General features: G+C 41.5%; 1 protein-coding gene across 1 annotated transcript in view; it reads left to right on the top strand.

The window, feature by feature from the left end:
- Positions 1 to 6770: 6770 nt before the first annotated feature.
- The window catches only part of col5a2a (collagen, type V, alpha 2a), a 42481-nt gene continuing 26223 nt past the window's right edge, over positions 6771 to 23028 (top strand). The window contains exon 1 of the mRNA XM_085766378.1: positions 6771 to 7016. Within this exon, the coding sequence (XP_085622504.1) occupies positions 6926 to 7016 (91 nt within the window). The 5' untranslated portion in view covers positions 6771 to 6925. The remainder of the gene's footprint in view (positions 7017 to 23028) is intronic.

Raw genomic sequence — 23028 nt, 5'->3', positions numbered from 1 at the left:
ATGTGATCTTTGAAATCCTAGGTGGAAATGATACTGGTTTGTGGTAATGGACAACAGTTTTATGAGCAAGGGTGAGCTTTCTGGTGGTGTGTGAGCTCTGGCTACAGAGTCTGTTTATTGCAGAAATTTTGGCAGGCGTAGCCATGGTGACTTAGAGACTGCTAATTATTTCCATTCTCTGTTAAAGCCCAAAACTAAGGTTATCTGGGATTTTACCAGTACTGTAATTAATAACAATACCGTCAGATAAAGCAAATACAGCAACTACATGGTGTGTCTTTTTATTAGAAAGCCAACAGACAAGAATCACAATAGGCTTCAGAGACTGTATCATAGTTTTAGATCCTTGGCCTCATTGTTCTTCCACAAGTGCTATTTGGTAACTGAAATGGTGAAATGCCTATTCAGCATCGTTGAAAAGAATGCTACAGTCATCAACTTCAGCTACAGGGACAAATGAACATCATATCAGAGGAGGAGAATGTGTGACGTCTACATGCAGTTTAGGCACAATCATAGAACCAAAGGCTTTGATTCGGCTGCCATTGGACACCATCTTACTCTACAGACAGCCCTCCACATGACAATGAAATAGGAAAATCTCAATGGGAGGAGTTTATTAGCCTACTGCAGGAGGAGACTATGGAGTGAAATGGAGGATGATGTCCCACAGCAGAGTTTTTGTGAACTACTTCCTCCTACAGTAGCCTACTTGAAATGCTGCACACCCATTAGAATGTAAAACAAATCCCAATGCAGACTTAACAGCAGAAGTCTTATCCAACAGAAGTGTAACCAATAGAAAGAGCCAGCAGGGTTTCATATCAGTGAAATAGAACCTGTCCATTGTCATGAGCAACATTTCATCAGCTCTTGTGGGCTGCCATGTTTGCTCAAAGTATCTGAAGAAATAGTGTGTGCAGAATTGACGAGGAAAGAAATGTGTTGAGTGAAGAATTATATTATGTTGTTAAAATCTATCAATCACGTAGGTGTATTTTTACATTGAATGTACTTTGGACTAAAAAATCAGGATAATAAAAGGGTACGCATGAGTTTCAAGCTGCACGCTTGGCTGCAGCCTTCCCTCAGCACTAGTCATAGTCACACACATAAAGAGTTACATCTGGAGGGAGAAAACATGTTTACCTGAACTACAACTGGTGTCAGGCTGCAGGACGGTTGCTGCATGGCCCCTCCCTCAGATTGCAGTGAAGACCCTCTACATCACCTTCCTCTGCCAGAACAGATTTACAAGCATGTGACAAAAAACACAAAGGAAAGGAAACACATGTTACAAGCACATTTTATTTGAGGCCAAAATGCAGTTTTTCCTCTGCAATGATTTTACAAGTTGTTTGACTCTCTACCATGAATTATTACAGCTAATTGTACTGTATTGGCTAGTGGATTTGAATTAATAGTAAGGTGCTGAGTGCTGAACACAGTTTAGTTTTTAAGGTTCCCAGAGTTGATACGACTCTGTCACAGATGAATGTATGATACCCATCACTATTGTAATTTGTATCAGAGGATAAAAAAAACAATAACTATCTAGTTGCCAGTTTATACACAACATATATGGCACATCCTGGATGAGGGTTCCCTGTTGCTCACCCTCATTTTTTCCCTGATAAGGGTTTTTCCTCAGTCGATGTGAGGGTCTAATGGCAGAGGATGATGATGCTATAAATCCCTCAGAGACACACTGTTTGTAAAAATGGGCTATACAAATAAGCTTGCCTTGCCTTGCCAGATTCAACTGTGAAGCTCAGAAGTTGCAGCTGGACTGTAGGTCAAGTTAACAAATCTTAGAAGTCTAGCTAGCTTGTATGTATGCTTTCACTGTTGTACAGGCAATGCTGGATTAGTCTGTTCCATATTAGCTGACTGACAAGCTTTTACAGGTAGGCAGCTTTACCTGAGGGTTTGTTTACCCCCAACAGAACCACCAGCATTGTTGTATGTGGTGGGGGTAGTTACCAGTGCTAAGATTGAACAGATTTGGTGATTGTTGGTTGACTGATGAAAGTAGTTGTGTCTACATGTTTGTGTGTTTGCCTTTTACTGTGTTCCAAACCGTTTGTGAATGGCATTTTAAACCTCTTAACAACTATTCATGATGTGTATAGTGCAGTGATGACATGACTGTATTTTTGTATTAGTACTTATTTTACTATTTCTTCCAATGTTTTATCCTATGTGTTTGATTGTGCCACCAGCTGTTGGCACAATCAGATACATATGATATTGCCCCCTAATTGCCCCTTGGCACAATGAAGATTTCAATCAAAAATCAATTTAATGACATGGTTTTGTTTGTTTTTTTAAGTTACGAAACCACAGCAATAAGTATGTAGTTATTTTAATATGATACAGGGCCCATTGTAAATGAGTCATATCAATTTTCAGACTAATTTCTCACCACTCTATTTAAAAACTACAGCCTACATCTTACTCCAGCCTGCACTATTTCATTCAGTCAAATCATAACAAAGGAAAGTTTTATTTTGCAGCTCAGTCAAGGAAGGTCACAAGAATTAAGGCAGGAAGCAGAGTTGGATAATAATCTTCAACCCCCTCAAATCAGAATAGTAATAATCCTTCTCTATTTTACACTGCTATTAGTGATGACAGCATAATGATCGTACCTGACATTTATTCATGACTCTGTGCCTTTATGTAAAAAGAAACCACGACTGCAGAGTGACCTGTGCTGCCTGTTGGACAGATTAGGGGATCGCCCAAGATGTAGATGTACACTGTTCACACACAGTTCACATAACTTTCCCTTTTTTTAAGAGTAACACAAAAAAGCAATCGACATAGGCAGAACTTAATTTGTTGATTTGTTTTATGGTCAAGGCCAATCTAGTCTCGCCTGCCAGACCCTCCTACAGAAAAGAAGGAGAGTCTGGCTGCTCCGCCTATGATTCTGCGATCAGAGAAAAAAACGCTCCGGCCGTTTGGAATTCTTTCAACCAGTCACAATCGTTGTGGTCGGCGCCGTAGCAACGCCGTAGCAACGGCGCGCTTGCAAAATATTGCCGGTTGGAAACTGGATTTCGGTCCGCGGTGTAACGACGGTCGGCATCCGTTGACGGATATTTATTATTTTGTTCAGTTTAAGGGCGGTTGGCAACCACTGACAGATATGTATTCTTCTGTTCGGTTCATGACACGGATCCATGGTTCGGTTCCTGTTGTTGTTTGTTGATGTTTCCCTTTACCGGGCGGACTGTGAAAGCTGCAGCACGGAGGCGGGACTTCCGCCGGGTGGCTCGTTCCGACCAATCAGAGGCTAATCGCAGCAACGCACTTCCGTCAGGCCAGACTAAGGCCAATCAGATGTATTGAGTATCCTTATTGTTCTCCAGTAGTTTTAAAATCTGCATCAAAGTACATTTGTTTGCAGGTTCAAATTTAATATGGGTGAGTCTATATTCAGACCAAACCAAAACATATTTCATTTGGCACTGCAGTTCACTTCATTCACTTGTACACCCTCCTATTGCCATACATACCTATATACAACTAAATGTGTCTTCATCCGCAGCTGAAAATAGTGCCCAACAAATTTAAAGGGATAGTTCAACATTTTGGCAAATTGGCCCATTGCCATAATTGCTATAGTCATAGCAGTAGGTTTGTTACCTTTAATTGTAGGTGTAAGCTATTTTTAGTACAGCGGAGCGCAGCAGCTGGCTGCTCAGAGCTACGCTATGGAGGCTAAGGGAATTTCTTGGTTTCCCTCATTAAACTCATCAAATACAAAATCCCAAAATTCCACAGCGCTTTTGTAGACAAGTTGTGAGCTGCACAACCACCACGCTATGAGATAATGACGGAACGATACGAAACGGAGCCGTTTTCGAGGTAAATTCATACAAAACCGCTGATGCGCGTTGCGTTCAGGGACAGTTTTTCAGCAAGCAGTCTCCGTATTTACCCTGTATTTACCTCGAAAACGGCTCCGTTTCGTATCGTTCCGTCATTATCTCATAGCGTGGTGGTTGTGCAGGTCACAACTTGTCTACAAAAGTGCTGTGGAGTTTTGGGATGTTGAATTTGATGAGTTTAATGAGGGAAACCAAGAAATTCCCTTAGCCTCCATAGCGTAGCTCTGAGCAGCCAGCTGCTGCGCTCCGCCGTACTGAAAATAGCTTCCACCTACAATTAAAGGTAATGAACCTACTGCTATGACTATAGCGATTATGGCAATGGGCCAATTTGCCAAAATGTTGAACTATCCCTTTAATATGCTTAAAGGATAATTACAGTTTTTTACAATCTGGACCTTATTTCTGGCATAAAATACGATCATTTACTCACCCAGATAACTTTGCTGACATTACAAGTCGTTCCGACGAAATTAGATCCAGCCGAGAGCCGCGTATATCCATATAATGCGAGAACATGGGGCACGCAATTCAGCCTCTAAATAACACATTATCCGCCGCAAAACTCGTTCATTTCACCAATATTTTGTTATGATCCACTAGTGCTATTCCCCTCCGAGCCCGTGGTGGCATGTTATCAACATCCGGGGTCTGTAGGTTGACCTACTAACCTCTGACCTGGATGATGTCATCTCCCCTCCCATCTCGGAGGGGAATAGCACTAGCGTATCATAACAAAATATTGGTGAAATGAATGAGTTTCGCAGCGGAAAATGTGTGATTTAGAGGATACATTGCGTGTTCTCGCATTATACGGATATACGCATCTCTCGGCTGGAGCTAATTTCATCGGAATGACTTGTAATGACTCCAAAGTTATCTGGGTGAGTAAATGATCGTATTTTATGCTAGAAATAAGGTCCAGATTGTAAAAAAAACGTTAATTAACCTTTAAGTATGCTGGTAGAAACAACAGTACCCAGTTGTCTTAGGTATTTAGCCTGTTTTCAAAAAGTATATCCATATTTGTACTCTGGTTTACTGTAAATATTAAAACTGTAATTAAATATAAAGGTGCCTGTGATGAATAATACAGTTAGTGCATGTAGTAAGGGACATAGACTCTGAATGTAGAGTAAAAGCTTCATGATGTTAAGAAATCAGTTGCAAGACTGCCTTGTGTTCGGAGACAAACCAGGATTTACACAAACTTATTCCTAGAGCTCCTGCACTCCCTTTGGAAACGTCTTTTAAATGACAAAGCCTCTGGCAAACAGGCAGCAACAGGCCGTGTTAGCAGTGCCCTGATGTTTCCTGCAGTCTTCAGTTTTCACAGAAAATACAACTGATGCTTCTTGCGAGTCCTGTAGCGGAGGGACTCTGAATTGGCCGACCAGGTTTGTGGGCGGGGCCGACACGAAAACAGCTGTCTTTCTCATTAACCCTGCTCTGCTCTAGTCTCTTGAACCCCCCCTCTCTCTCCATCCACACAAGGATACGTGCACTGCACACACACACACACACACACACACACACACACACACCCAAAGTGCGAGAGAGCCAATCACCTGATGCTTTTAGCACCTTGTGAACATGGCACACAGCTGTTTCCTGTCACACAGCCCAGGGTCAGACATGTGTCACAAAATCTGGCATTATAGATGAGAATAAAAGAAGGTGAATCCAGTTAAAGTCACAGATACATGTTTATTTGTATCCACGGTAAATGACTGAATCATGTGGTTTTGTCCAGAATTTTTTTTTCCTGACCCAAAATCTCACCATATAGTCTCTCTTCTGTGTTTTTTCTTTTTCCTCTTACGTCTCTGATTTTCCCACAGATGAATCAGTGCCTCCTTTTCACTGACTTAAAGAGCTGAACCACAACAGATTCCTCAGTGTCTTGAGGGGGGAGGAGGAATAACTCATCATTCCGAGTTGTCCCTGACACATGGTCAAATATGTATTTGTCAAGAGGCCTACAAATTAAGAAGTTTGTTTATGCTGGGTGTGTATGCAATACTGCATGTGCTGCACCAACAGTGACAGAAAAAAAAGAACATGAGTGCAACATATGTTCTTAAAGCTTAGAGACTGCATTAGTGTGGCACACTGAAACGATATGCAATACAGATCCACCAGTCTTAGCTGAATGTTGTGCTCTTATCAGATATGAAACTGGCACTGTGGGTGGATTCCATGTTCTCACCATAAGTCAAGAGGTGTTGACCCCGGATTTCTGTCTAAATTTACACTGTGGGATGGCCACCTACAGTCATGACCACCCAAAGTGCCTGTCACACACAGTTCTGCTTTTTTTCAACTGAAGACAGTCTAATTAAAGAGATAGCCTACCGGTGATTTTATACGCAAACAATTTGACAAGCGACGTTGTGTGCTTTCAATTTCTTCACTTCAATTTCAATTCATCATAAAAGAATAGGGTTATAAAACTCTATTCTTACTTTTAATTGCCCAGTAAAAAGGGATTCTCAGCTTACTCTGTCTCTTGTTTGGTGTCCCACAGACTGCAATAAAACATAACTTTTTATGATCTTGCTTAGCAACCACCTCTGAGGAGAGGCAAAAGAAGAAAAAAAAGTGACATCTTGAAAGAAACCAAGTTGTTTTTTCTTTTTCCCTTATCAGCTCGCGTGCATCAATTTTCTGTGTTTCTGATTAAAGACGATTAGATTTTCGAGGACAGAAAGAATCACTGGAAAGTATGAGAACTTGTGAACATGGGTGTAGTTCTCCCACAGCCACAAAAGCCTGTGAGAGGATGGTTATGGGAGAGGGCTGACAAAAGGGGGAGGAAAATTAGGCTGGCCAGCATTCTTCTCATTTAAAGCTGTAACTACACGAAAAAGCACTCACGCAGTCTGGGCTGGGTCTGCTTGCTGCTTACAAGGAGAGGCACTCTTGTATTCATGGTGGTGCAGTGATAACCTGAGCATTTTTTTTTCCTTTTTTATCCCTTTTTTTCCCCTTTGCACCCAAGGAAAGCCCATGTCTTTCTTATAGACATGATGAGCTTTGTGCATTTAAGGACTTTCCTTTTTCTGGTGGTCTCCGTGGCTCAGGTTTTGATTGTTACATGTCAAGATGGGACCAGTGGTAAGTGAACCCCTCTGCTGTTTATTTTAACAACTAATTGCAGTTGGTTATAATGTGTGAAGTTGGCTGACCTGCAGACATTACATTTGACTTTTTTTTATTTGTTTGTGTTTGTCCAAGCAGAAGCTGGGTTGAGTCCAGTTCCTTTTTCTTTCTCCCTGTGGTTTAAAGTAATTTACAACAGAGTGTGCTTTTCATTAACAAAGACTTTTTTTTTTTTTTTTTAGATAAGACAGACTGTTAATCTCCAACAACATGCTTTAATTTTCTTTTGCCAAAGTAAATTCTCCTCGTACATGACAACTTTTTTTCCTCCCCGCTCTATTGTTTTCTGCTGGACGTGTAGAGACAGCATGGAACATGTACAGTTCCATCACTGCTGGAGATGACTGAGGGAAGCTTTACTTGGACACCGAACAGTCTGAGGAGTTTAGAGAAGAATTAAAAAGAGATGTTGAGAAGCTCTAGTTTGGATTATCTGCAGTTGGCAAATGTGCCCTGTATGTCAGGAAACGGTGCTGTGGACATCTGTCAGTGATTGCAAGTGATGTCACCCTCAGGCAACTGAAAATGTGCAGAGGAGGGAAATGAGCACCTTTTTGCGGTTTTACATTACTCCAGTACCACTCCAGCACTTTGGAACATTCATTAAGTGTTACCACAACCGTTTTTCCCCCTGTTTTTTTTTTTCCCCCTCATTGGACTACATTGTACATCTGCAAAAAGAATTTCAGCACCAGGGCTCACGTGCCTCTGAGGGAACACAGACTCCATGTTAATTCAGGGCAGATGTGAGGAGACATGAGAAGCAGAGATGCTGTTGGATTCTCTGAGTCACTGACTGTGGGGCTGCTGATGTCTTCAGCTGGCAACACCCAGAGCTGGAACACCTGAGCACTCTTGTTTTACTTGAACTGTGCTTCCCCCACTTTTTTTTTCTTCCTTTTTTTCCCCCGCTGTGAGTGTGTGTGTGTGTGTGTGTGTTTGATCTTGTGTGTCGTCACAGGGGCCGTGTTGTTTCTTCAAATGATGTCATGGGCCCTCACTGAGCACTGGAAAGATTATTTGATGGCTCCCTGATGGAGTTTGGTGTTGAGCAGTGTACAGTGCAGACTTATGTATTATTTTAAAGCTGTCATTCCCTATGGGTAATTTTTTGTTTTTCTTTCATTATATCATTAACTAAAAAAGAGCTGGATTTACCCTTTAAGTTCAGTTTCACATAAAGCAGAGGCAGCTTTACGATAGTGTGGCATTAAGGAGCGCGCCACCCTGTGGTGGGGTCAAAAACATGGCTCATTCTCTTTGTGCGCATTGTACTGTAACTGTGCTGAACAAATAACGTAACACAAATCCCAATGCAGGCATTTATGTAGCAAGAGAACTGAGGTGAATCAGATTTGAAATAGATAAAAGAGAGAAGACACAACTTTACCAGCCTTGATGACATTGTAATTGTGCTGTTTTAACACAAGCAGAGAAACAGATTGTTAGTTACAGTACTATATATTTGTTTTACTTGAATAGTGTGGGATTTGTCAGTGACTGTGTTTGAGTTAGCTTCTCGTCCTTGTCTCTGTCCATATTTGTTCATGTGAAACAGCAGCAGGCTTCTTTCCATGGAGCAGCGGTGGGAGAGGTGATTGCATTTCGACCAAATAAAAACAGTGGAAAGTTCATGGTTTTTTCGTGGACTAAGGGAAAATGTGGTTCACCAGAGCTTTTGAGACAATGTACTTGTGTGTGTGTGTGTGTGTGTGTGGGCGAGGGGGCGATCATGGCTCGTTCCACAGAAAGATTGGTTACATTAGTATTGAATGATGTGCAGATTTCTTGGCATTTCTCTCGCTGTGCAAATAGATGTAAGCTGTAAGCTCACTAACCTTGTTGGGCAGTAAGAAGAACTCCAGGCTCAAAAGTTCTGTCACACTGTTTCAGCTCCAGAACAATAATGAAGCAAGCAATTAAAACGTAAAGCCTTTCAGTGTAAGGAACAACGACTTGAAATGCAATATTGTTCTGTTTACCAGCATTACTCCATTTAATTGGGGCTTTTATATGGAAAGTTGCAAACCGAGTGAGGCTTAATGTTCGTGAAACAACATAATTGTAAGCAGACCCACACTTTGAAAAAAGCCTAGGCAATATTTTTCAGTATCTTCAGAAAATAAAAAGAAGTCAGCAAAAGGACAGAAAGATTTCTCAGGGACTTCTGACTTTAAGACGTGCTGCTTCAAGACTTAAGCCAGAAAACATGTTTAAAGCAAATGTTGAATCCTTGAGCGAGTGCAGTTATACAGCTCTAGATGAAAGTCATATGCCTGCTGCACATGTGCGGAAAGTTTGCTCGCAGAAGAACATAAGTTGGCAAATCAGATCAAGGAGCAGACTTTAAGCTCACAATTGGAAATGGTGACGCCAGCATAAGATTTACCAGGATACAAATACAGAACGGCCCTCATACGGAAACCTACGACCTACATTAGAAGTGTTCGAATAATATTTAGAGTAAGGTTTAGGGATGTGAACATGGAAAAGGGAAAAAAAAAAAGCAGCAATAGATCACTGACTCCAATAACAAAAAAACAAGAGTCTGTGCCCAGACCTCAGCCAAAAGTGTGTGTGTGTTGAACGTTTCTCCTCCCAGACACTGACATAGCTGTAAAACATCTTCAAAGATGCCACTTAGTGCCTTACATCAAAGAGACTATAGACTATAGCCAGGCTTCTAGAAACTTTAGAGCCACATTTTAGTCTCATCACCACCAGATTTCTGACAGGTCATGGCAGCCAAACTCCACCAAAAAAACAGGTCCAAACAGTCCCCCCCCCCACTCACAAGCCCAGAGCAGAAAATCTGGTATTTCAAATCAACAAAACCTACATTAGGTCACTCTGTCCTCCAAATTGGTTCCAGTTGTTGTTGCCACATCACTGACATCGCAACAAATGGGCTGTTTTCTACCAAAGCTGCAACAGCCAAACATGTGAATTCAACCAGGTCCACAGACGGCTTTGATTAGAAACACATGCTGCATTTTTGAGCTATGACTTGATTACACGCCTCTTTTCTTCCACAGTGAAGAAGGAGGAGGGGGGGTCGGGGCTCACAAGATTTGTACATTGTACTTGAGTTTGAGGAGGTTTCATCAGGTATCTGGAGTAGTAGCTTCGTGAACGTTCATGGTCTACAGATGACTGAGCTGATAGATTTTTAATGCAGCCTTCTCCTGTGTGGACCCGCTCCATGGGAACTACTTATAAACCAAATTATTGCAGTCAGCAAATGGAGGCGTGGGATGGGGTGGTGGGGGGATGACTTCCAGATGTGAAAATAGTCACTTTGGCAGTATATGGAAAATATATTTGGAAAAAAAAAAAAAAACAGTCTTAGCCTTAGAGATAGTTGGAAGGGGAGGTAGGAGGACGTAAAATGGCTGATATACGCAATGTGTCAGTGTTGCTTTCAGGTAACTGGAGCATTTCAGACAGATGTGGTGCTTACACCGGCTCACAGTTTGCCTGAACAAGCTGAGAGTGTGTAATCTCTCTTATCTTTCCAGTGAACTCCTCCGCAGGTTCAAGTTAAAGAAACTGTTTGTTTAAACGCCGTGCAATTATGGCTCCTCCTGTCACGTTTCCTGGTGCTTGATTGGCACCTACTTGCCCATCTCCCCTGTGATCCTTGACTTGTCCATGTGGGGGTGGGGGCCGGCCAGGACTTAAAAACACAGAATGGGTGGAGTTTTCAGTGCTGTACTTCTTTTTATTTGGATTAAAAATGTTGCAGCGGTTGCACAGCAGGAAGTGGGACAGTAAATTTGCATGTCACATGACTGAATTAGTAAAACTAATGTGATTTGATATTTGCACCGTTCACAAAGTCTATGCAGAGAAAAGTTTAGCCTAACATTTAAAGGACATGTATAAGGTTGAATTTCAGTCAGCAGGGGAAACCCCAAATGCTCAATCTGACAACACAATCCAGCTGTTATCAATTTTATGTTTGTTACCTAGCAACATAATATTCTTATCTCATCCCACTAATGTATTTGTGTAACCTGTTGGATTTCCCATTGAAATGTGCATTTGGTCGCCAAGCCACAGCACATAAATGTGTTTTACCTGTTGATATTTCATTATTTGGCAGTAATAAGAAGCCATATGGATATAATAGCACATTGGCAAAGTGAATTGTATGACAGATTAACAGTAATCCTTAAATTAGGACAGTTTGGTTAAGACAATCATTGTCTGAGGAACTATTCATCTGTTATAATTTTCCCTGAAGCAGGTTCTAACCCAGTTAAGATAGGATCTTGGAGCCAGCTCTCCTAAGTTTCTAAGTTTAAAAAAAAATGTTATCCCGATTATGTCATCAGGATTGAGCCAATTTCTAAAGAACCTGGAGTTTTTGAGTTTGAAAGGGATCCAGATGTAGCAGATAATATTCAGTTCAGCATCATGGGGAATATAGGGTCCACTGTTTTCATAGCTTGACCAAGGCGTAAAAGGACAACCAACCTCAGTTTGACCACTTCATCCCAAATCTGTTTCTCATCAGTCTTCCACTTACTGTATAGAAGTGCACTACTAAATTGTTGGAATACATGTGTAATCATTCATTGTTAATTATCATTTCTGTTAATTTGAATTATTAAAAAGTCATACTGTCTATTTCAGAATGGCGGGAAAACAAACCTAACCATTATTTCAATGCTTCAGCCATTTGTTGGTCACAGTGAAGCCTGTCTGAACAGTGACTGTTTGTACAGCTGTTGTAGTATTTCCAGGAGATCAGGAGGACTTTTGCCCTGTGGAGCTTATCTTCTGTAGGTTGGCAGGCCTCGGTGTAATGCAGTACTCCTCGAACATGTTCTCTGTCTCTCCCCTGCTGACAATTTCAAAGAGGGCTATAATTGCGTTAAATCCTCCAATTTTATGTCCCATCTGGGAAGCTCTCTCTATTTATCTCTCTCTCTCTTTCTGCATGTGTGTCTGTAGTGAAGAGTTTCAGCCAGGTAAATTAGATTACAGTTTCTGTTCAGTAAATGTTCAAATTATGCACACTGTCAGTGATTAAAAGTTATCGTCATAATAGAAAACGTGTGTATGGGTCAGAGCTTTTCGAAAGACATTAAATACAGTGGAAGCATACTTGGATGGTATTTTAATTAAATAAACCCCATAGTTTTGGACCTTCATCATATTTCTTTATCGTTCACCTTTTGAAGGTAACATTAACTCATAACTTCTTTAAATGGCATAACATTGTCTGTCGGATCCTCAAACACTATGCTCACTTGTGTAACGGCCACAGAATGGCGACTGTCGGCCATAATTGCAGGTTGTGGTGCGGCCTAAATGCTACGTTGTAGCTAGGTTGTGTATATTACCACTTCTGAGTGCCTACGAGCGGAGCTACAAGGGTGACGGTGGGTGACACGGGTTAGCAATGTGGCCTGAGATATGTTTAGGCCCTTAACAACTTGTTGGACAGCTGATTGACTCAACAGTGAAATGCCTCATATAAGTGCGGTAAAGCGCCTGGAGGTGGTTTTTCTGAATCCAGGTGGTCCTCCAGCAGGGGAGCTCAGGCTGCAGGAGTCACATTACTGCAGCCTTTTAAATGCAATAATATTAAATGACATGTTCTTACACAAATGATCGCTGTTATGAAAATACACACAAAAAAGTGGATATATTTTACTTTATGCCTAATGTGTCTGACGGAGGCCTTAGGTGACTTGGACTGAGTATGTTGGATCTCCTGTGAAGAATTGTACGCTTGGTCTAATGTGTTTAATATTTTCACACTGCATAAGTGCAATAAGGTCTAAAAGCAGAATGAATCATTATAATGAACGTACAATAGTCCTTCATAGCAAAAACATGGATATTCACCAGGAGGCTCGTGTTCACAGAGAAAAAAACATTTAGCTTTGTCGAGAGCCAGCGCACGTAGAGCTGGAGGCTTCGCCGTGCAACACTGCCAGGTCTCAGCAGAGGGTATGATGTTTCTTGAAATGTCATCTATAATCAGATTCAGACTGTGCACAGGGCAGATACGTGCATTAGATGGAGATTTTCGGGAGATTTCTATGAAGCGCAGAGGAAATCAGATGTGATGAAAGGATTAATTTTCAGTTAAATTTTGGCTGCAGACGTGACAAGCTAAAGTAGTGCTGATGACATTTAAAGGGATAGTTCAACATTTTGGCAAATTGACCCTTTGCCTGCATGCAATCCCTATAGTCTTAGGAGTGGGTTTGTTACCTTTAATTGGCGGTGCAAGCTATTTTTAGAACTGCGGAGCAGAGCCGCAAGCTGCTCAGAGCTACGCTACGGAAGCTAATGGGATTTCTTATAGTTTCCCTCATCAAACTCATCAAATTCACAATCCAACAACTCCAAAACGCTCTCGTGGACAAGTTGTGACCTGCGCATTCACCACGCTATGAGATAATAACGGAATGTTACAAGACAGAGTTGTTTTTGAGGCAAATGCAGAGACTGCTGGGCAAAAAACTGCCCCCGACGGAAACGTGCATCAGCGGTTTTGCATGAATTTACCTCAAAAACAACTTTGTCTCATAACGTTCTGTTATTATCTCATAGTGTGGTGAATGTGCAGGTCACAACTTGTCCATGAGAGCGTTTTGGAGTTGTTGGATTGTGTATTTGATGAGTACAAACAAAGAAATCCCATTAACCTCTATAGCGTAGCTCTGAGCAGCTTGCGGCTCTGCTCCACCGTTCTAAAGATAGCTTGCACTGACAATTAAAGGTAACAAACCTTACTTCTAGGGATTATGGAAATGGGCCAATTTGACAAAACGTTGAACTATCCCTTTAAAGTGTAGTTACCCAGGAATCTTGTTTTTTTTTTTTTTTCTCACTGGATCATCATGTGTTTGCATTTAAATGGCATCACTTTCTTGATGTTTCTGTGTGATGGATTTAAAACATGACCGCTGGGGAAGTAAGTCATTCAATAAAAAAGAAGGGCACATTCTTTTCACACAATGTGAGTCTGTGCTGTCCCTTCAGCCACCGGCTGCAGTGTCCAGTCAGTGTTCCCGAACAGACACTTCTCACATCGAGCCAGGCCGACGATATGTGGAAATGTCTGCTTGTATACCGGGTGACTCATGGCTACCATTTAACCCCGATGATTTCACTGCTGCTCCAATGAAGTGTCCAGAGGAGCCGGGGCTAGTGAGAATGACTTAAGCTGGCGAAGCTAACGCCGAATACGAGATGATTTAGTTTACATTTGAATCGTCAAGACTCATTTATTCGCCAGTCTTCACAAGCCCACTCACTGCTCAAGCTTTTGTTTACACAACACTTTGGAGAGTTAGAAACATTTCAGCTTGGAGAGCAACAAACCAAAATGCCTGATGTTGCAATTTACAGATCACTTGCTTTAAAACCATACACACGTGATACGGAATACTAGCACTTTACATTCTTGTAATATACTTCAGAATTAAAGCAAAGCCTCAAAGGTTTCCCTGAAGAAACAATATCTGGCACAATAACAATGTAATTGCTGTGGAGTATAGACTTTTTCACTCAGGCTTCAGTTAATCAGCCACACCATAAAATACAGGGCTTTACACAGATTGAACTGTGTTGTGTATTACGCCACTATTTATTTACCTGGGCCAAATTAGAGATCTACAGGCTCTTAGTCTTGATTTCTATTTAATCTTCTACTCCTTCTTGTTTGTCAGTGTTTCACTGATGTGGCCTGGGCTAAGCTCTCTGAAGAGGAGAGAGAGAGAGAAAAAAAGTCATCTCATCAAGGAAAAGCAACTGGCATAGTTGCAGATCAGAGTGGAAAGAACAGGGGGATGTAAGAGAAAGGAGGAGGAGGAGGAGGAAGAAGACGCAGAGGAGTCAAGGCAGGGACAGAGGAACAGGGCTGAAGCAGAAATGTGAAAGGGTGTGGTGGAAGAAGAGGCAGTGTGAGGGAAACCCAGAGGATTGTTTGGTGCATGTCAACAAGGCCAAATGCCCCTGTGTACATCGCAACAGACTGCTCTAACTCCAGCACAGGAAGTCATGTCAAATTGGAATTTCCTCTGGAAGAGCACGTGTTTTAGCTCTGGTTGTTGTTAATGGCCGTTGCGATCCATGCCCATGATAAGAGCAACGTGAAACCAAAACAATGTTTTGCTTATTTCAAAGATTTTTTTTAGCACATTTTTACTTTTTCTTTTTTTTTTTCTTGTTTTTTATGTTAAGGGCAAAATGTCAACACTAATAGTTTTTTTTGCATCCAAAGTGTAGAGACATGTCAGCTTTGGTCTAACTTTTATCAAAAATAGGTCATCTGGCAGTTTGTTAGCTCAAGAAAACTATGATTACAGCCATTTTCTTGCCTTTTGGGAAGACATTTGGTAGGCGCTCACAGCTGTTTATGACATGTTGAATAAAGTATGCAGGAGTTACTCAGAAAAGGGAGGAGTTAGAGCAAACAAACTGCAACAGATCTGCCAAGAAATAATCCACTGCTTGGCACCGATGAAGACTCTCAGGACACAAGTAAAATGTGCTTCACTGGTTGATGCTATAATGTCACATGGAATATACAGTACCTCATACTTCTCTCATTAGAAAAATGTAGCGCTGATCTCTGTGTGAGTGGTTGTGTTTGTGAGAGAGAGCATTTAACTGGATTTAACCACAATTAAGTTTGGACATGGACTAATAGAATATTTCATTTTTTTGGAAACGTCACAAACAAGCTCCCCAGATTCTATAGCACTGTTAAAACACAATACAGTAAAAGAAAAAAAAAAAAAGATGAAATAAAATATATTATATAAATAAATATGATAAAGATTATATTAGGGAGACATATATATATATATATCCATGCAGCTGTACACAGCCCAGATGATTAACACTCTGTTGATCCAGCCTCACTAAAAATGATGGCTGGAGCATGTTGCCCTAGAGGCCAAAGGTGTTAAAGTGATCTACTGCAGCACAACTGAACCAGCTGCTCTGTGTGGGTTAGTGACTGGGAGTTAACAAATAGTTTTCACTTTCATCAACTGAGAACAGATACAAGAGAAGGCTGTATTTTATCATACAATGTGCCCCTTATTGTTTGGGTTGTGCTTTATTCCAATTGGATATGATAATATCATTATGTGTGTGACACTGACAGCAAAACAGATTGTAATGACTTCAATGGCTGCATAGCTAAACTTTTACTAAACTTCTGTCAACATGACTGCAGTAAAACAATGTCACTATCCAAAGTAAACCTAAAGTACAATCTTGTATGTCGTGTGTTGCTGATAAACTGTCAGTTGCTGGTTTGTCTTTGGTCAGAAGTTTTAGAGTAAATACACATAAAGCATAAAAAAGAAAAGAAAAGAAGTGGACAATTATGTAAGAACCTGTAATAAAGTGAAGTTGGCTCCAGTCCCCCCTTGTGACCCTGCACAGACAATGGATGGACGGAACCTGTAATAATTTGCATAATCTGTCAACAAATAAAAACAATATATCTTCTTACTGAATGTTTTCTGCAGTGTTTCTTAGAAGAGATGCCTGTGGTCACCCCAGGCCTCGGTGACCTCACTGAGCTAAACAGCATCACAGCATACTGCCTCTCTGACCTGGTCACCTCTGCCTCTGTCTGTCTCCAGCATTCACAAAAAATGCAGGCAGCAGTTAAACTTCAAAGGCTCAATTTAGTAATAAAGGGAAAGTGATAAATTCTGGTGTGTCCCCTCTGGGGCTTCGGCCTAAGTGATATCACCGTAGGGAAGGGGCCCCACTGTGTCGACTGACTTCCAGGCTCTTTCCTGTGCTCTGTTATCGGGCCAACATTAACCACAGCTATCATGGCTACTGGCCAGTAGAGCCTCTGTGCTATTTGGCTTAAAGTGAGACTTAAACAGTGAGGGAGGGTCCCAGGTGCTTTGTACCTGCACTGGAAACTACCCACGCTGCTTGTCCTGGCTGTAATTTACACCCTGACTCTGGGAAGCATCATCCGAACACTTGATGTAGTTCACCTGGAATTAAGTCATGGTTTCCATTTTAGAGATGTCACTGGACTTAGGCCAAATCAAGCTCAAAATATTTCTAGGGATGTTTCTTTTTTGGCCTAAGCATCTGCTCAGACATTTTTTTTTTCCTTTTCAAATTCAGTCTCTGCCTCAAATTCAGTCTCTGCCTCCAAAAACCGTCTTTGTGTTTCGGGTTTCAGGACTGCAACCCATTTGTGAAATTGTATTTGTGTAAATCATGTCACATAACTCTAAAACAAGAGTGTTTTGGATGGATCGTGATGCAATTTTCTGCACTGGGAAACTTTTGTATTGTTTGTGTCATTGTGCAGACACTTTGTATTGTCAAACTTATGTTTATGTAGCCGTGGCTATGGTTTAGGGACAATCAATCACTGAAATAACTCACAGTGATGCTCAAACTCTGGTACACAGTGGTGCTCAGGCTCCCTCTAGGTGGTACACAAAAGATTCACTGAATTACAGTAAACATAATTAAAATGAAATGAATTTCACATGCACCGAAAATTCGTCCACTGCATAAATGCACAGCCAAAAATGCATTTGCATTTGCAGGATGTTGTGATGATGCAAGCAAAAACCTGCAGAAAATGCTGACACCGTTATCAGCAAAACGATACCACGTGTATCTGTTTACCTGTTAGCTCCGTTAGCTCCGCTCTGGCAAGAATTTTCTGGGGTAGTACTTGGTGTAAAAAGTTTGATAACCACTGAAATAACTGATTTTATTGTCCCTAAATGTGTAAAAAGGGGCTCAAGGGAGGGATATGATAAATATACAGATTCTTTGTTCTGTCGTGATACTGAATGCTAATAATCCTGCCAGTCTTTGGATTTAATATAATTTATCTGACAATATCTATATATTCTCTGGATAAGAGGGTCAGCTAAAGCTCACAGTCTAATTCAAATATAAATAATGTCAAGCGTATGGCCTCACAATATGCAGTCCAGTTCAGAAGGTAAATATTTATGGGACACATCCTCTGCCTGAGGGGATGGTCATATCATACAGCGTACACTGGAGTCATGGGCCAGCAGCTGCATCGTTTCTCTGAGCTTTTGAGGATAACAAAATGGAGACAGAGACAAAAGAGATCAAGGAGGGGAGAAACCGAGAGAGAAGTGCACTTGTAAAGTAGGTGCATTAGGAAAGAGAGAGAATAAAAAAGGAGAGCAGAAAATGGAGAAGAGAGGGCAGTGTGAAGGTGAAGTCCGAGAGGAGATGGTGTGCTTTGACAGGGATTAGGAGGGGGAAAGGATGATTGGAGAGCTTGACGAGGATATGAGAAAACACGGGCTAATGCGAACGAAAATGTGGGATTTACAAAAGGAGCCTCCGGCAGCCATTTGGTTTTGAGGAGGGGATGCAGCATCTTTAAACTGCTGTAGCTCTGAGGTCAGACAAAATGTGGAGGCAATAAATCTCCTTTGCCTTTGGGGTGGCTCCTCACCACCAATACAGGATGCCTCATAAAACAACTCTGGGTTCTTCCCCACTTAAAGCAAGATAATGGGTGAACATGCTGGTCCATCATTTATCTTTCACAGCACGTAGATGGCTGAAAACGTTTCCAAATGCAATATATTTCCCAGCTTTAATTTGTGGCCCATATGCTGAACTTTATGTTGCATAGCATTTGTTGGGTTGTTGTGGTGATATTTTTTGGCAGAAAACCACAAGTCTGCACCAAGGAAATGGTTCACAACATGTTAAATTAATGCAAAAACATATGTGGTTTATGTTCATGGATCCTCATGTAATCACAGTGCAATGCAGAGACAAGAGAGGGAGACTTTTCATTCCAGCACCCCAGCCTGCGCTTAAAAAAGGCAAACAGATGTGCTCAGGGTGCATAACAGTGCAACGTGTGGATTTTAATGATGTCAACTGTTCGTTGACCTAAAAAAACATCTTTTCTCACTTAAATCTTGTGCTATCTAACCATGCAGATAATTCCACATCATCTGCTTAAAAAAATGCCGGTGAGATGTGAGCCATAATTGTAGTAAGAAAGACATTTGAACAAAAAGCATGTTCAAAAATAGTGTTTTGATTACAGGTTAGATTAGGTTAGGTTAGGTTAGGTTAGGTTAGGTTAGGTTAGGTTAGGTTAGGTTAGGTCAATTTAGGTTAGGTTAGGTTAAGTTAGGTTAGGTCAATTTAGGTTAGGTTAGGTTAGGTCAATTTAGGTTAGTTATAGGTTAAATTAGGTCAGTTTAGGTTAAGTTAGTCTAGGTTAGGTCAATTTAGGTTAGCTTAGGTTAAGTTAGGTCAATTTAGGTTAGGTTAGGTTAAGTTAGTCTAGGTTAGGTTAGGTTAATTTAAATTAGGTTAGGTTAGGTGGGTTCAGGTTAGGTCAGAATAGATTTTATTAGCAAACTGACAATTACCACTGGAATGCCCTCTTTATTTTTGGGGCTTTTTATTGCCTTTAATCGACAGTACTGTGGAGAGAGAAACAGGAAATGGGGAGGCAGAGAGGGGGAATGACATGCAGGAAAGGGCTGCCCGATGCGGGATTCGAACCGGGGCCGCCTATGGGGCAGCAGCTGTACCAGCTCTATCAGCTAAACGCCGCCCCACTTGATTCTTGAATTACTGCACCTGTCCACTCTCTTTCCAATGACTTTTGAACTCCAAAGCATCGTGATTGATTGACAGTTACGTAAATTTACATCTGAAATCTCAATGAAACAAAGCTGTGACACATTCCTCAAAGATGACCAGTTCCGCTGTCATCCATCAAGAGTTTCAGCTTTTAATTTAAAGAAGTTCATATTGTAACAGTTGTAGAGAAGATAAATACAAACTTCCACTGTAGTGCTTGTGCCACTTCACTCTAATGACATGTGCAGTGTCAAGCTGCAGGTGTCTGTGTTTCCTTGACTTTTGTGGTTGAATATAAAGCTAGAATTGTATTCCTCTGTGTTTCGATCATGCAGCTCGAGTTCGAGGAACTTTCCTCTCAGCTCCTCTGTGCACCCAGTCAACAGTTTATTCTTTCACATCTGGCTGTGTGCTCAGTTGATGTAAAACACCAGGGTGCTCCGACCCCTTGTATATGTTAACGCTCTGCTCTGGTAAACTGGAATGTTTGACGTCACCTGTTTTCCTCTGGTGCATACCTGCTTGTACATGAACCAGCCAAAAGTTGTGTCTTTTTTTTTTTTTTCATATGAGCCGATTCAACAGATGTATCGGTTGAGTTAAAAGATTAGATTTTTTTTTCACTGGTGTAAGACACAGGAAAGGTCACAGTGTTTTACGGGATTGATCACATTCTGTTTTGTCACATTACTGTATATACACTAGTTTATGCCTACAAATGAAGAAAGGGCACTCTTCACAAACAAAAGGACAGGTGGTGCAGCACATTGTTTAAAGTGTGTCAGTGTGTTTTATTTAACTTGATGGGAGTGCAGTGGAGCCGTCCTGAGAGGATATGAGAACCACATGCTCAACAGTTTACTAGGACTTTGTGTAAGATCTCATTTCTCGCCAAACAGATCCGCCTGGTAAAGTTGAATAGTCATTTACTTTGTTACGGACTCAAACTAACACATAAACCACAACTTCCCATGCTGTAGCACGTGTCATTTTAGATCATAGTTACAGCACAAACCCTCATTTTTTAGAGAAGTCAGTCCAGTTGTCTGTATGGTTTAAATTCACATATGGATTTAGCAGTAAGCGCACTTTTCACAAAGTGTGCGCAGCTGCAGTTGTTTGAGACTGTAGAGCTGGAACTTAGAGGAGTTTGAAAGTTTTCTCATTAGTGTTCATATTCTCACTGATACTGTGAATAGCATTCACTGTTATTACTAAACAAAACAGCCAGATATCTGCAACAAATGGACCTAAAGCATGTATGTGATGATAAAGCCACAGGATTATTTGCAGAGTGTGGATCTTGTCTATTCTGCAGCACAGTTTCTTTTTCTTTTCTTTTCTTTTATTTTTGTTATCAACTGTTGTTATATCTGACCAGGAAGAGAATGCACTGGTTTTGAACTTTGACCCTGACCTTGGTGAGAGCCTGCAGGCCAAGGAGCTGAGGAGGTTGGCCTTTGTCATTTTTGTTGCTAGGAACATTCCCCCGTTGAGTCGATTGCACTCCCAATTTTCTAACAGCTTGTGTTTTCTAATTCTCTAATTGCAGCAAATGATTCATGCTAGTGCGTGCCATCTGCTGAGCAGGGTATTTAGCTCATAATGAGCACACTCACATGCTGTAAATTTCATATTTCCATATGGCGTGAAGACACAGAACCGGTTGGATTGGTGCAAATGTGGGGACTTTCACTTACTACAATCAATATTTCATAACAGTGGCAGGGAGGGATGCTGGAGAGAATATGTGGCTACATCCGACATCCATCTTTCTCTACAAACCCCCCCCCCCTTGTAGTTAAGTCCATTAAACTCAGGGAAGATTGTTTTATAGCAACTCTAACATTCAGGTTTGTTTGTCCTCAAGTTACCAGCTCTTTTCCATCAGCAGAATAGATAGAGGCGAGGGAAGGGGGGAGGTAGGGAGGGTAATTTAGCAGGACCACAATCCTCCCATGGCTGAACATGGGATGAGGACAGCTCATAACTGCGGTTCCCTCTTTAAAGGAAGACCCACTGGAGATGGGGGCCTGTTGATGGAAAAGCCCAGACATGTAATCAGCGAGCTACTTATTCATTTCAACTTTCCTGGCCTGAGCCTCCTACTCCTCCCACTTCAGATACTGAGCTTTGTTTGTGGAAGCCAAGGTGGAGAGCATGTTCAAACTAGAGCGTTTCAAGCCCTGTCAACACAATACAGCAAATCCTCCATGCTGCAGAATATGTGAGCAGACAGGACGCATTTCTCAGCTTATTAAAACCTTGATTAAAAAAAAAAATAAAAAGCTAACAGTGTGAGGGGTAATCACAGGGTGTGGATTCACTTTGAAGCAGAAAACACAGTGTTGACATGTGAACCCAAAAGGTGGGAGTCAGTGTTTTTGACTCTAACATACATGGCAAAGGCCTTGACTGATGTCTGTGGGACGGTTGCTTTTATGGACAGCTTTATCAGTGGACCAACCACATGGTTGAGCTACAGGTCCTTTTACAGAGGGGGAGATTTATGTTCGGCCATGACACCGAGGGTTCTGGAGCAGGAAGGAGCAGCTGCTGCAGAGCCTACCCCTCGGCAGCTGTAACTCATCTGCATCTGGACTAGGAATCAGGCCCGGGCTCCTCACGGTATTAACCGTGTCATTTGGGGCAAGTTACTCTCACTGCAGTAAAAAAAAAAGTTGATCAGAAAAGGAATGGAAACACATTTTTACATGTGGTTTGGTTCCATAAACTCACCATCCAATGAGGCCTATCTTTCTGAGAATCAGACAACTCTGTGGCCGTCAGCTTTCAAGCCTGCACTCATCTTTTTTCTCCGCTAAAGGAAATGAGAGATCCAGTTTAAAAATGACTCATTGTTTCCATAAGGTCATTTTCTAACCCCTCAACTTCTGGCTGCAATAGATTCTCCCCAAACACAGTATGTTATGAGTATTTCCATATTAGCTGAGGAAAATCCATAAACTAAACTCTTTCTTTTTTTTAATTTTGCCTGCCAGCGAATTCACATCAACAGTACGTTCCCCCAGGTTTTTTTTTTTTTTTTTTTCCCCTCACAGTTGAGTGCTGGATGAGTTCAGAGAGGAAGTTGGGTCCCTTTGTTATCTGGCTGACGTCTGACGGGCTGTGCTAACCGATAGGTACGGAGCAGACAGATGAGTCATGTTGAAGAGCCCCAGACTCCATGTTTTAAATCAGGAGAAGGAAACTGTCTGCGCTCTTAGCTGACTAGTGGAAAAACCAGATCAAGCAGTCACCGTCGGAGAAGGAGGATGGGGGGGGTTGGGGAGGGGAGAAGGGGGGGCATGCCTTTTCACCGTGGTCACGATCAAACTGTGCC

The sequence above is a fragment of the Trachurus japonicus genome, chromosome 21 (assembly GCF_045865225.1).
Source record: "Trachurus japonicus isolate A0001 chromosome 21, Traja_1.0".
Classification (NCBI taxonomy): Eukaryota; Metazoa; Chordata; class Actinopteri; order Carangiformes; family Carangidae; genus Trachurus; species Trachurus japonicus.
This window is presented reverse-complemented; position numbering and strand designations above follow the sequence as displayed.